A 13,124-nucleotide genomic window follows, 5' to 3' on the forward strand; every position below is an offset into this window, starting at 1 on the left:
ATATATACTGTACAGACATATAGATATATAATAACAGCTTTTGAGAATTTCTTACCACTCATTAAACTGTTTAGCTGCCTGTGGATCCCTGATGAGCACACAGAGTCAACTGTGAACAGTGGAAAATTTTTTTCCTGGGTTTCGAAGTAGTTAGTAGGACAGAATATCACCCACTGACCCTAAAGAAACCCAAACACAAGCTTGTGCTTTGACTTCCCCAATCCCCATCAGCTGAACTGGAGCTCCCTCCCCAACCCTCAATTCCAGAAGAAAAATGGTTTCCATTGAAAAGACTGATAGAGAGGTTTAGTCGTTTCATCAATACTTTCATATTTCCAATAAAATAATGCAGTTTGGTCCTTTTGTTATAGCTTGAAAGGAAGGTCCAAACAGCCCATTATAAATAACTTTTACCATTTCAAAACAGGTATTTAATGCATATACAACTGCCTGACACCAGTAAGAGCAATATTTCAGCTGTGCCTGGCTGGGATTCAGTTAAGTAATTTTAGAGCTGGTAATTACAGTCACACGCACCTCAAGTGCGTTTGTGTCTCTTTAAATTGTAGGGTATGATGCGTGCCCACAAATATGTATATATTTGTGTTGTCATTGCACAGGTTTTGTGCAACTGGGTGTTGAAAATTACACAGTTGTGCTAGTAAAGTATCCACGGTGGCAAGGTTGTCGCTGGTTCTGCTCTGTAAGGTGCTCCTTAAATTCCATCAATGGGAGTGACGTGCAGCAGAAGCCTACATTTCCATCACCAAAATGATGTGTTAACGAGCATATTAACAATACAGGGGTTCATATGCGTGAGGGAGTACTGTGAATAAAATCCAGCTCGTGTCTTGACAAGCTATAGACAAAACCATACGTTTCTAAATGCGTCTGTGTGAATAGAAGAGAATAGAAAGGGCAGCGCGTCTTGCAATGTAGGTTAAAATTGAGCGCTTGATTTGGAGACGGTTTAATTTGCTTGTGGAGAGTTTGTGTTACGCCAGTAGGATGCATCGCATTTTGGAAGAGGGTATGTTGCGCTGTATCTCAGTATAGATCTACACTTGTCCTAAACTGAATGCTCGTTCAGGTGGTCTGGCTGGCTCGTTAAGTGTCGTAAGTTAATGAGCTGTCTAGTGCCTTTGTGGGGCAGGGAATTATTCACATTTTATTTTTACGGAGGGCTCAAAGAGTAAAGATAATACACTCAGGGCTTGCACAGCACATTAACTATGGATGGATCTTGCTGGTCACTTTCCTGTTGTTACTGGTAAACCATTCCTTAAAGCGATTTGGTTTCACTTTTTGCCTTCCCAGTCTGAGATCTCACATCGTGCCGATTTTTAGAAACGATCATCCCTTCACCTTCCTAGGGTAAAAAAAAAAGGCTGACAGCTTGTAACAACATGCTGTGATCACCCAGTGATCACCATTCCTTAAAACTGGTGATTCCCCAGGTGGCGGAGATGCAGATCTAGCAGTTGGTTGTCACCTTTGACCATTGCCCATAATATTTGACTAAAGCTGATTGAAATGGTTTCTGGCTTTCTTGAGCAAAGCTTCACTTCCAGCTTAGATACGTTCTCACTGAAGTTACAACACCCCTGCCTTGCTAACAGCCTTCTACTAAAACCAGCAAACCTGTGTTCAAAACAGCAAGAGGGAATATTTCTGATTGAAAAAAACATTAACAGAGTTTGACCAGCTGGATGCGGAGGCTCAGCGAAAGGCTGTTCCTAAGCTGTTGTTACCGTCACTGTGCGAAGGGAGATATTATTGTTCCTGTTTATTAGCAGGGATGGAAAACGCTGCTGGGACTTGCGCTGGGTTTGATGAGTAGTGGGGAGTGACTGGCACTGGAGTGGTCTGGCTTGGAGTCATGCTTCCATCGATCATGTTATTACCGGTGTGATGATTCCCACGCCCAGACTGTTTTACACATGTTTAGCAGGACTGATGCGTTTGCTTGCCTGACTCAGAAGGACCATTTCGGTATTGCTCTCAATAGCAGTGCACACTATTCTTTTCCCAAATCTATCTCACCCAAAACCTGAAATTTTAAATGCGATAATTGGTACTGTTGCTCATGTATTATGCTGAGATATGTTTTGCTCTTCTGCCAAAAATGCATCTTCCCTGAAGGAGCAGTGACTTGTATATGCACTCTTGAGAGGCGACATTTCCAAGACTAGCCCAGCTCACATATCAGAAAAATATGTCTCTTTGGTCACAGCTATTTTTAGAATCACAGAATCGTTTTGGTTGGAAATGACCTTTAAGATCATGAAGTCCAACCATTAACCCAACACTGCCAAGTCCACCACTAAACCATTTCCCTAAGCATCACATCTACTCGTCTTTTAAATACCTCCAGGGATGGTGACTCAGACACTTCCCTGGGCAGCCTGTTCCAATGCTTGACAACCCTTTCTGTGAAGAAATTTTTCCTGATATCCAATCTAAACCTCCCCTGGTGCAACTTGAGGCCGTTTCCTCTCGTCCCATCATTTGTTACTTGTGAGAAGAGACCAACACCCACCTCACTACAACCTCCTTTCTGGTAGTTGTACACAGCAATAAGGTCTCCCCTGAGCCTCCTTTTCTCCAAACTAAACAACCCCAGCTCCCTCAGCCGCTCCTCATAAGACTTATTCTCCAGACCCTTCACCAGCTTCATTGCCCTTCTCTGGACTCTCTCCAGCACCTCAATGTCTTTCTTGTGGTGGGGGGCCCAAAACTGCACACAGTATCTGAGGTGCAGAATCGTTTTCAACTATTCAAGTACCCCAAGGCCCTCTCACCTTTATGCAATACCATTTTCTCCTCTGTTTTACTTGCTCTTTCAGCTTGGCTGAAGCTTTTCATACACGCACAGGAAAGCAGGAGGTTGCCCGTTTTCCCCGGTGTCCCCCCGGGAAGCACTGCTCCTTCTGTGTCCGCCTCGCTGGAGGGAGCGGCCGCACGCGTTACACGCCAGCGGCCGAGGAGCCCGGGGAGAAAGCTCGGGAATTGGCGAAAACGTGATATTCGCCCGGAATCGCCGCACGCTTTCCCACGGAGGGGGCTCTGCCTCCGCCCACGGGGGAGCGGGCTCGCCCCGTCCCCGCCCACGGCTCTGAGTGGCGGCGGGGACGGGCCGGGTCTCCCCGCGGAGTGGGTGTACGCGGCGGGAGCGCGGCGCGGTGCCGCTCCGAGGGGTGCTGCGCTGCGCTCCGCTCGGCTCCGCTCCGCTCGGCGGGATGGGCCGGGCGCGACAGGGCGGCTGCGGGCGGCTCCCGGCCCTGCTGCTCCTGCTGCCGCTCCTCTGCGGCGCGGCGGGGCTGGGGCGCGGCGGCGCTTCTCGCCTGCTCTGCTTCTCCGGGCAGGTGCCCGAGAACAGCCCGGCGGGGACGCAGGTGCGGGGCTTGCGGGTGCCGCTGCGGAGGCTGCTGGGCCCCGGGGAGCCGGCTGGGGAGTGGGCGCTGGAGGGCGACGGCGCCTCCAGCTTCTCCCTGCAGCGGCGGGCGGGCGGCGGGCGGGGGCTGCTGCTGCTCCACACGGCCGAGCGCCTGGACCGGGAGGCGCAGCCCGAGTACGGGCTGAGGCTGCGGCGGCGGGCGGGCCGGTCCCCCCGGGAGGCCCTGCTGCGGGTTCGGGTCCTGGACCGCAACGACCACCGGCCGCGCCTGCCGCCGGCGGGGCCCCTGGAGGTGGACGAGCTGGCCCCGCTGGGCACGGAGGTGGCCCGGCTCCGCGCCTCGGACGGGGACGAGGGCGCCAACGGGCGTCTCACGTACCGGCCCTGGCCGCCGGGCGCCGGCAGCCGCCGGCTCTTCGTCGTGCCCCGCAGCGGGCAGGTGCTGGCCGTGGGCTCCCTGCTGGGGCTGCGCCGCCTCCGCCTCTGCGTGGCGGCTCACGACCACGGCCGGCCGCGGCCGCTGCGCAGCCCCCCGCGGTGCCTGCGCCTGGCCGTGCGCGGGCGGCGGCCGGCGGGCTGCGGGGGAAGGCGGCGGCGGGCGCGCTCTCTGCCGCCGCCCGAGCGGCCGCCGGGGCCCGGCTCCCGGCAATACACGGCCCGGCTGCCCCGCGGGGCGCGGGTGGGCGACACCGTCTTCACCGTCCCGCGGAGCCGCGACCGGGCGGCGAGCGGCTGGTTCGAGCTGGCGTCTCCCGGTGCCACCCCCGTCGGGGTCGACCGGGCGTCGGGGCGGCTGTACCTCCGGCGGGAGCTGCGAGCGGGCGGCCGGGCGGAGGTGCTGGTCAAGGTGCATCGCGGCGGCGGACGAGGTAGGGGGCCGGGCCGGACCGGGCTGGGCGGCGGGGATGTGATGGGGGCGCATCTCATGGAATGGTTTGGGTTGGAAGGGACCTTAAAGATCATCTAGTTCCAACCCCCCTGCCACAGGCAGGGACACCTTTCCACTAGACCAGGTTGCTCAAAGCCTCATCCAACCTGGCCTTAAACACTGCCAGGGAGGGGGCAGCCACAGCTTCTCTGGGCAACCTGTTCCAGTGTGTCACCACCCGTTGCCCCGTGTGGGGTGGGACAGCCGCGAAATTGCCGGGTGGGGATGGAGGGTCACCCCACGGGAGTGGGGTGCTGAGCGTGCACGGCCGTGCCGGGCACTTGTCACTCGAGGAGATGCGGCCACGCTGATGCTTCCCTCAGTGGGGTGTAGGGAGCCGTGGGCGGCTGTGGGAGCTGCCCCCCCAGGCTGAGTTTGGTAGAGTGGGGATATGCTGGCTCTTCTCTGGTACTGAGAAAACTTTCACCTCCTGCTCCCAAATGAAAAGTTGAAACATGTGGGTAATGGTGTTTTGGTTGATGTTTTGTTGTAAGGAATTCCTGTCACAGCAGGTGCACTTCTGTGGGATTGGAGAGGTCTGCTCATGGGTTAATAAGCAGTTAAAGGGAGGAACACATCTCAACAGACAGCTTGTCTTACAGCGGGGGGAGTTACCAGGGAGCCTCTTCTGTTCACTGTGGTCCTCCGTGACCTGGGAGCAGAGACATGATGTTGCCCTGGGAGTGCGTGCTGACAGACCTGCAGCTACAGTCCACTGCGCTTGGAGATCCTTCTGCGACTGTTCACTGAACCGCACCGACATGGTGCTGGAGTCAGCTAGAGTAATGGCAGAGCAGTGCACGGGAAGGGAATAAAGCCCTTGCACAACAGATGCCAAAGAGCTGAGGACAAGCAAAAAATAAAAATTATCTGGATCTGGAATCCTAGGAGTTGGTGTAGAGAACAAAGTGGAGGTACCGTTACACCACTGTGTGAATCCTCTATACATCAACAGCTTGTATACTGTATATGGTTCTCCTAATAACACAGCAAAGAGAATTGCTAGACTTGTTAAACTTCTTAAACCATGTTAAGCTTGAGGTACGTTATGGTTCCTAAAGCCATCCTTTCCATGTGTTACTTTCATCTTATTCAGAGTAAGTTTGATAGTGTGTTTGTAACTGTAGCTCAGGTCTCTGGCAGCGTTGCTGGTTATCATTTGCTGGTATTTTGTTGGGTTTTTTTTCCTTGGATATTTACAACTTCATTGCAGGGGAAATATTTACAGTTTTCTGTAAATGGTTTTTACAGTCTAATGCTCAGAAAATGCAAAATACAGAGCTGGGAGGAAAAACAGCATGTTGAGGCATGCTGAGGGCTGTGTTCTCCTTTACCACTGAGCACTGTGTGCAGGCTGAGAATCCTAGAGCCTCCCGTCTGAGAGACTTACTCTTGCAGGGATGGGTTGTGTCGTGCAAGTGAGAAACATTTAACATAGTAAAAAAGGCTGCACAGTATTTCTAGGTACTAACTTTAAACAAATCACCCAACATTGAAAGTAGAACTTCTCATTCAAGCTAAAGATGAAGTTGGAAAAGTGCCGTGTTGCTTATTTATAATGAAAGCAAATAACCTTGTGAGCAATGATGTACAAATGATTAATCGTGTTGTCCTCTCCAGTCTGGTGCTGTACAACATGTTTTTACCACTGTCTATGCACTGGTAATGTATTGACAAGAGATGAGCCTCAGGGAGAAAGAAATTCAATGATCAAGTGGGACAAGGTCATTTAGACACTCCTTTAAGCTACTTTTAAAATCCAAATGATCTCACAACTTTGTACAGTAACGAACTTGGGATGTTTTTCTGGATGCTTGTTTTACAGGAAATGATGAAACGGTGGGAGGCTTTGAGCATCCATTTTTTATCTGAAGAAACCTGGTGAACTGTCTAAAGGCGAGCAGAATTAACTTTTGTCTGCTCCTCATTTCTCCTCGTGCCTCTTAGTAAATGTAATTAACAGAGAGTCACATAGTAATCAATATTATGGAACATGTGCCAAACTTCTAATCCTCTCATTAATTGAAAAACAGAACTATCAGACCCTTATTAATTTCCATCTCCTATGTAAAAGTCATGAATGGACGTAGGCGTTTCACAGGTGCTGCTTCTCCCTTGAAGGGTGTGTGTTGGGGTTTTGTTTTTTTCAACAAAAGCAAAGTTTTTTGGCACTTCAATAAAAAAGGACATCAGATAGTAACTTAGAGCACTGTCTCTTGCAACTGTAGTCCTAGGAAGATAATGGTACATGGTTGAAATACTGAAATAAACTGAGTGTGGAGAACGTTAACCTTCTGAATCCTACCTGTTGCTCAGTAGTACTTGTAAGCAGTGTATGGGGCTGCTGTCTGTTCTGTGGGGACATCATAGCTTGCGTTGTGAAAATACAGTCCTTCTCCCATTGACCTTACACTTGGTACATTGGAAAGAGGTTTGCACAACTTCTGTGAATCGTCTTACTTACCTAGACAAAGCAGTTAGCATCTTCTTTGGGAACCTGGCAGGTTGCCTCTGACTCAAAGCCTTGCTCCTCTTCTCTGCGTGAGCGTAGTTGTGGGGTTGGGACAGGGAGTTCAGACAAGTATCTTACACAAAGATAGGAGTTACTAACCCGCCCTTTCCTCATCCACATTTTCTTCTGGGACTTTTAACATCCTGGAAACACTGACTGTGCCATCAGAACGCAGAGGAACAGTGTGTAGCCTGAGCGTGGAAGGGCTGGGGACGGTGGGGAAGGGTTGAAAGGGCTGTAGCTCCCTTTCCCTTCCAGGTCTGCCTCTGTTCAGACACACCTACCCACACCTGCAAGCACCTACGTTGGTTCTCATACTTGTTACCGACTTACACAGAGTGGAACATGTGCAGTTACACAACCATTTCCTCTTCCTTCACCTACGGCCATCCTTTCTATAGCTGGGGGTATGTACTGCTGCACCCTGTATAGAAGCTCTATGTTGGCTTGGAATAGTGAGACCCACTGGGTGATTTCCGTGCTCCTGCACACACCGACACCACAGATACAGCCCACACGCTACCCACATGCTGTCTAACTGAAAACACCCCTGGTAAGAAGTCACCCCATAATCTACAAAGGTTATTTTTCTTTAACAACAAGGGAGACTCGAAAGCCTAGCAGGACAAATCTCTTCCCCCTCCAGCATGTCTGCAGTGCTCTGAAGAGTAAGCTTGAGGCTTGCGGCCCTTTAAATCTGGGATGCCTCAAGACGTTGAAGTGAGGTAAACACCAGAAGTTAGTTTATGACTGAAATGAATAAAACCGTTGTAAGGCTGTTCAGTATTTCCATGTTTTGGAAGTGAGATGGATCTCTTGTCCCCTGTTCTCGTTCAAGTGGGCTAACAACTATTTACTACTGTAACTGAATTCCAAGGAGATCGAAAGCTCTTAAATCTGACTGAGGCGGCTGTAGCATAATGCTGTTCCTTGCATATAGTGTCTTATGGTAGAATATGATCAGTATTGAACCCTTATAACTCACTGAAAGCAAACTATATTTTAAAAAGGCATCTGTCAAATCTTGAAATTTTTCAAAATACAGCCTAGACTGCACACGGAAACATTACATGGTTTGAGTCCCTTGCACTTTCCTAAAAAACTTCTACCAGGATGCCTGCTGGGAAAGGAAAGCTTTTCAAGCCACATAATACAGCTTCTGTAAAAACTAACAAGGAATCCGTATATGTTTCTGGCTATGATTTCAAATCAAGATACAGCCTCAGGGTTTTTTTTTTATGGAGCCAGAAATGGCCCATTGCTTCCTGGCACCCCTGACATTTTTAGAACAAAATAAATCTGACTCCAGAAACAGAAATCTGACCTGGCTATCAGCTTTGGAGGTCATACTATATGCTGCTGCTTTTTTTTTCCCCCTCCTGGTATCAGACTGATTAAAACCATCTGTGGATACCATTGCTATGCCTTCAAATTCAGGTGCTGACAGAGAAAAAGCTTGCTTCACTTAAACTGTGAAAACGTTTTAATGGCCAGGGATCATTAGACAAAACAGCAAGATCCAGGATGAAGGTTATTGTGTTACCCTGTCTGTATGTGTCTTTGGAAGAATTTTACTGTAAAAAAAATTGACGTAAAAATATATAATCACTCAGAGGCGATAAATAAGTAGTAAGAATGTCTGATAAAGTCTGTAGCTGAGAAACCAATGAAAAGCTTAAAAACTGAACAGGTAATTGTAAAGTTTATGTTACAAGTATTCTTAGTAAGGTACGTAAGCTATTTAAATGATGAGAAAGCCTTTATCATAACAAATTAAAGAGAAAAGCAATAGGAGACCTTCAAAATAGAATATTCAGTCCTTTATTCTTAATGTTGACATCCTAAAACCTTTTATACAGCCTATGATTTCATATTTCTGAGTTTTCATTGCATTACAACAGCAGCAAGGCATTTCAAAATCTGGTTTGGACCCAACTCAAAGCTGCACCATGCCAGAAATATCCCTGCACGGTCTCGGTGTTGTCTCCCGCTCCAAGAGCACTGTGCAGTACACAGCAGGGTTTAATGTTTGTGGGCAGGCAGGAGCTGGCTGATCTGCGGCTGCATTACACTTGGGAGGCCCAAAATTCATGCATGCTGTGGTTGCACAAGCAGTTTGTTCATATAAGCATCCCTAGGCAGACGTGCATGTAGCCTTCTCGTTTGGGAATACGGCTCTGAAGTGGAATTGAACTTGCTCCCATTCGTGAGTCTCTGATGGGCTTTGAAGGCTGTCCTTGCTGGAGAGCAGCGGTGGCTGCTCGGCAGGCGTTCGTGTTTCCTTGCTAAAGCAGTCAGACCCTGACTAGTGCATATCACAACAGCGCTGGAGTTTTAGCCTGAGCAGAGAGGTTGGCATGCTAGTGGAAACCATACAAAATTTAAGAGAAAGTTAAGCAGAAAGTTTAAGAAAAGCCTTTAAAAGCTTGACCTTAGGAAGCGGGTTGGTGGAAAGTCTTGGGGTTCTGCTCCTGTAACTATACGCTTTTCCATCTTGCACTTCGCTGATGGAAGGACCTAAAAGCAGCGTTTGGTGAGAGCAGAGCAAGGAGTAGTTTGTGCATACAACTGCGGATGTACTTGCTTTACATCAGATGTGTGGGTGAGCTTTTGAGTGAGTAAACAAACGCTATACATATGGAATGGACATCTGCTTTGTGAGAGAGAAGTAGCAAAGCAGCGAGGGATGTGTCTGTGGAAGGGGAAGAGGATCTATTTAGAAATTCAGTATATAAGGAGAACTAGAAGGTAGACTATCAATGCTACCTTTTCATTTCTTAGGACACAGCACAGGAATTGTCTCACTGCTCCTTTGGAAGCTGCTGCTCTGGTTAATCCAAACGCACCTCACAATGCTACTGTCCACCTTTACCAAAAGTGCATGTGCTGCTGGATCTAAGGTGCACCTCTTACAGTTCCATCCAGTGGTGTTAACAATAAATATTGCTACAACTTTTTTTGGCATCTTTTTGTACATATAAAACATGCTATTGCTGCTGAAATAAAATACTGGTATTTTGCTGGTGATGATAACTTTTTAAGTGTTTGGAAAGAAGTTAATACACTCAAAGTATGGTCACAGGAACAGCTCTTATTGCATAAAGCCTTAGCAAGCAACTTTTTTATTTTAAAACCATTTGAACAAACCTCAAGAAGAGACTTACTTATGTTAAAGGACAATGCTGACACAAGAACAAAAGTCTGTAGCTTTTCTGCAGAAAGACTGGAACTGGAAGCGAGGTGGTTCCTAACCAGTGCAGCAACTGGATTCTGTGCCTCAGGAAGAGGATCTTTTATGCCCCACACAAACTGCTTTAAACTTAGGAAGTGCCACTTCAATGAGGAAGAGTAGGTGCTGTGTTGCATGGAATGACGGGAAGGCAGAGGCAGCGATTGGGAGCCTGTCCAGTTGTAGGTTCCTCAAAGGACCTTGGGTTTCTTTAATGATGCTGCCCTTATAAAAAATGTTTAGGAATCTTCCTAGAATTTGTGCCTATATGTTTTGAGCCTCTTTTTTGTTGGCAGACAAGAAACCCTGCAGGTAATTTCACTTTAGTGACATAAGTACAGTCTTGGCGTGTGCTGTACCACACAAATGTCCATTTTGTCTGTATCATTTCACCTGCTTTGTGACATATTGACCAGAGAGGGGAAGATGAAGTTGTGAGGGATGGAAACAAACCCAAAGAACATGCCTCTCCTTCCTGTCAACAGTAAAAGCTGAATGATCTGCAAAGAAAAGCAACTTTTAAATGGCAAGATTGCAACTGTGTCTTACAGCACTTTCCTTCTTTAAAAAAAGAGACAAAAAAATCCCCCAAATGTCCTCTGTGCTGCTGACTCCTCAGCTATTCTTACTGTGTCAGCACGGTCTGACTTCCTCTACAACTGACGTGCCTGCAAATAATTATGGATTGTATAGTGTTTAATAGCATCTTTTAATGGTGATTAGTAGGCTCTTAACATGGCAAGCTTTAGTAAAAAACTTGTTTTATGAGGAATCCTGTCATCTGGAAGATTTTGAGATCCTGTAAATAATTGTACTTCCCACCTGCTCTGCGGTGCTATGAAGGATTCCTAATCCTCGTGGTGGGTGGTAATGGACAGGTCTGACCCTCTGAGAGGTCTCCCCCTCTACTCTGCCCTGGTGAGGCCGCATCTGGAATATTGTGTCCAGTTCTGGGCCCCTCAGTTCAAGAAGGACAGGGAACTGCTAGAGAGAGTCCAGCACAGAGCCACGAAGATGATTAAGGGAGTGGAACACCTCCCTTATGAGGAGAGGCTGAGGGAGCTGGGTCTCTTTAGCTTAGAGAAGAGGAGACTGAGGGGTGACCTCATTAATGTTTATAAATATGTAAAGGGCAAGTGTCATGAGGATGGAGCCAGGCTCTTCTCAGTGACATCCCTTGACAGGACAAGGGGCAATGGGTGCAAGCTGGAACACAGGAGGTTCCACATAAATATGAGGAAAAACTTCTTTATAGTGAGGGTGACGGAACACTGGAACAGGCTGCCCAGAGATGTGGTGGCGTCTCCTTCTCTGGAGACATTCAAAACCCGCCTGGACGCGTTCCTGTGTGATATGATCTAGGTAATCCTGCTCCGGCAGGGGGATTGGACTAGATGATCTTTCGAGGTCCCTTCCGATCCCTAATATTCTGTGATTCTGTGATTCTGTGATTCTGTGACTCTGTGATTCTGTGACAGTGCTTCAGAGCCTTCCTCTGGAAACAAACAAAAAAATTGAAACACTTTAAAAACTAGAGGATGACACCACAGTCAGGCTTTAAAGGCTAAGGCAGGATGATGTGGTAGCAGAAAAGATACGACGGATTTTGCAGTCCTGTTCCTGCATCTGCCTTAAGCTTTTCCTGTGATGTCTTTGCTGCCTGACAAATGCTGTAGGTGTCTCAGATACCCAGTGTGGTGGAGGTACCGGCTGTAGCTTTGCATTCCCACAAAAAGTGAAAAATTGGCTGAAGATTTATCTTTGCTGCCCGTGTATACAGTAGCACCTGCAATTGCCTTTTAACTCTGATGGTCCCACTTGGTAAGTCTACAGGTAGCATTGAGGTAAGCAAGACCTTGCCTCCTAAAATTGGAGAGGCGGTGTATGAATAGAAAACATGTCCAAGTGCTGGTGTGTATTAGGAAATATGTCATGAAAATAATGCAAAGTGATCTCTGCAGGCTGGTCTGTCAAGGTTGCTGGCTGTGGTTAACCAAGGAGGGAAAATTGAAACCCACTAACACAGCTTTAGATGAGGCAGTTGGTACAGTCGCATTGCCCAGCTGTTCTGTGGCTGTGGGCTGTTCATCCACAAGCTAATGTAGCTGTTTATGGGCTTTCAAGGGAGCAGAGAGACCTATTTCTGTAACTGGGGTAGTGAGGATGTTACCCTGCCTTCAAGACATGGCCCTCTCTACTTAGTCCAACAGAGTCCAGTCGGTACATTAGCGTGTTACAAGGGGATGTGATACCCCTGAGCATTGTATCCAAACCTTAGGAGTATTTTTGAGAAACCAAATCTGTTAATTAACAGAAACTTCACCCTCAGGAACCTCTCATCAGTGTTTGGGGTGGAGCTGACCCATCGTTTTCATGACAGCAGACTAGCTGTACTAAAACTGCCCTGTGCAACTTTTCTTAAGGGAGTTGGAGAAAAGAAATTCAGAAAATTAAGGCTTTAGTTCTGGAGTGGTGACCTGTGCCACGAAGGCTCTCCCTGCTGTGAGACCTCCTCCTCGCCCCCACACATTGCTGACCGATCTGCTCATTGAGACCAAGCAAAAGCTGCTTTCTGTTTTCCTTTCCCTCAGTGTGCACCCTTATTTGGGATCCCTGTCTTCTGGCCAACTGCTGACTTTCATAAAGCTTGTAGGAACAAACTGGCCACCAGATTCAGAAGCCCCTTGGGCAGGAGAGAAGGGGCACAGCAGACAGCATGAGTGTGTAAATATTGCTTCCTTAGGCTAAAAGACATTTCTAAAAGTGATTATGAACCTGGTTAAAAATTAATTACTGCTGTTAAGACATTTTGTTGGAAGTTTAAATACTCTTAAGTAGATTATTCCTACATATACTTTACTTTTGGGGAAATTTCTGAAGGGCACAAAAATACACATAGAAGTTTTTATGAGGCATGTCCATATGTATTTTTTTTTTCCAGATTCAGTCCTTCAGTATTTGTAAGATAGTGCGTAGTGGATGAGGACTGCATTGCAGATGCTTTGAGGACAGGGATGTCTTAGAGTTAGTTTATGAAATAACACAGTGACCCAATCTT

General features: G+C 47.7%; 1 protein-coding gene across 1 annotated transcript in view; it reads left to right on the top strand.

Annotated features, from left to right (window-relative positions):
• The first annotated feature begins 3,239 nt into the window (after positions 1 to 3,239).
• The window catches only part of LOC137660726 (neural-cadherin-like), a 63,407-nt gene continuing 53,522 nt past the window's right edge, over positions 3,240 to 13,124 (top strand). Inside the window, exon 1 of the mRNA XM_068395705.1 lies at positions 3,240 to 4,266. Coding sequence (XP_068251806.1) covers positions 3,240 to 4,266 — 1,027 coding nt within the window. The remainder of the gene's footprint in view (positions 4,267 to 13,124) is intronic.

This window comes from Nyctibius grandis, chromosome 3 (assembly GCF_013368605.1).
Source record: "Nyctibius grandis isolate bNycGra1 chromosome 3, bNycGra1.pri, whole genome shotgun sequence".
In the NCBI taxonomy this organism is placed as follows: Eukaryota; Metazoa; Chordata; class Aves; order Nyctibiiformes; family Nyctibiidae; genus Nyctibius; species Nyctibius grandis.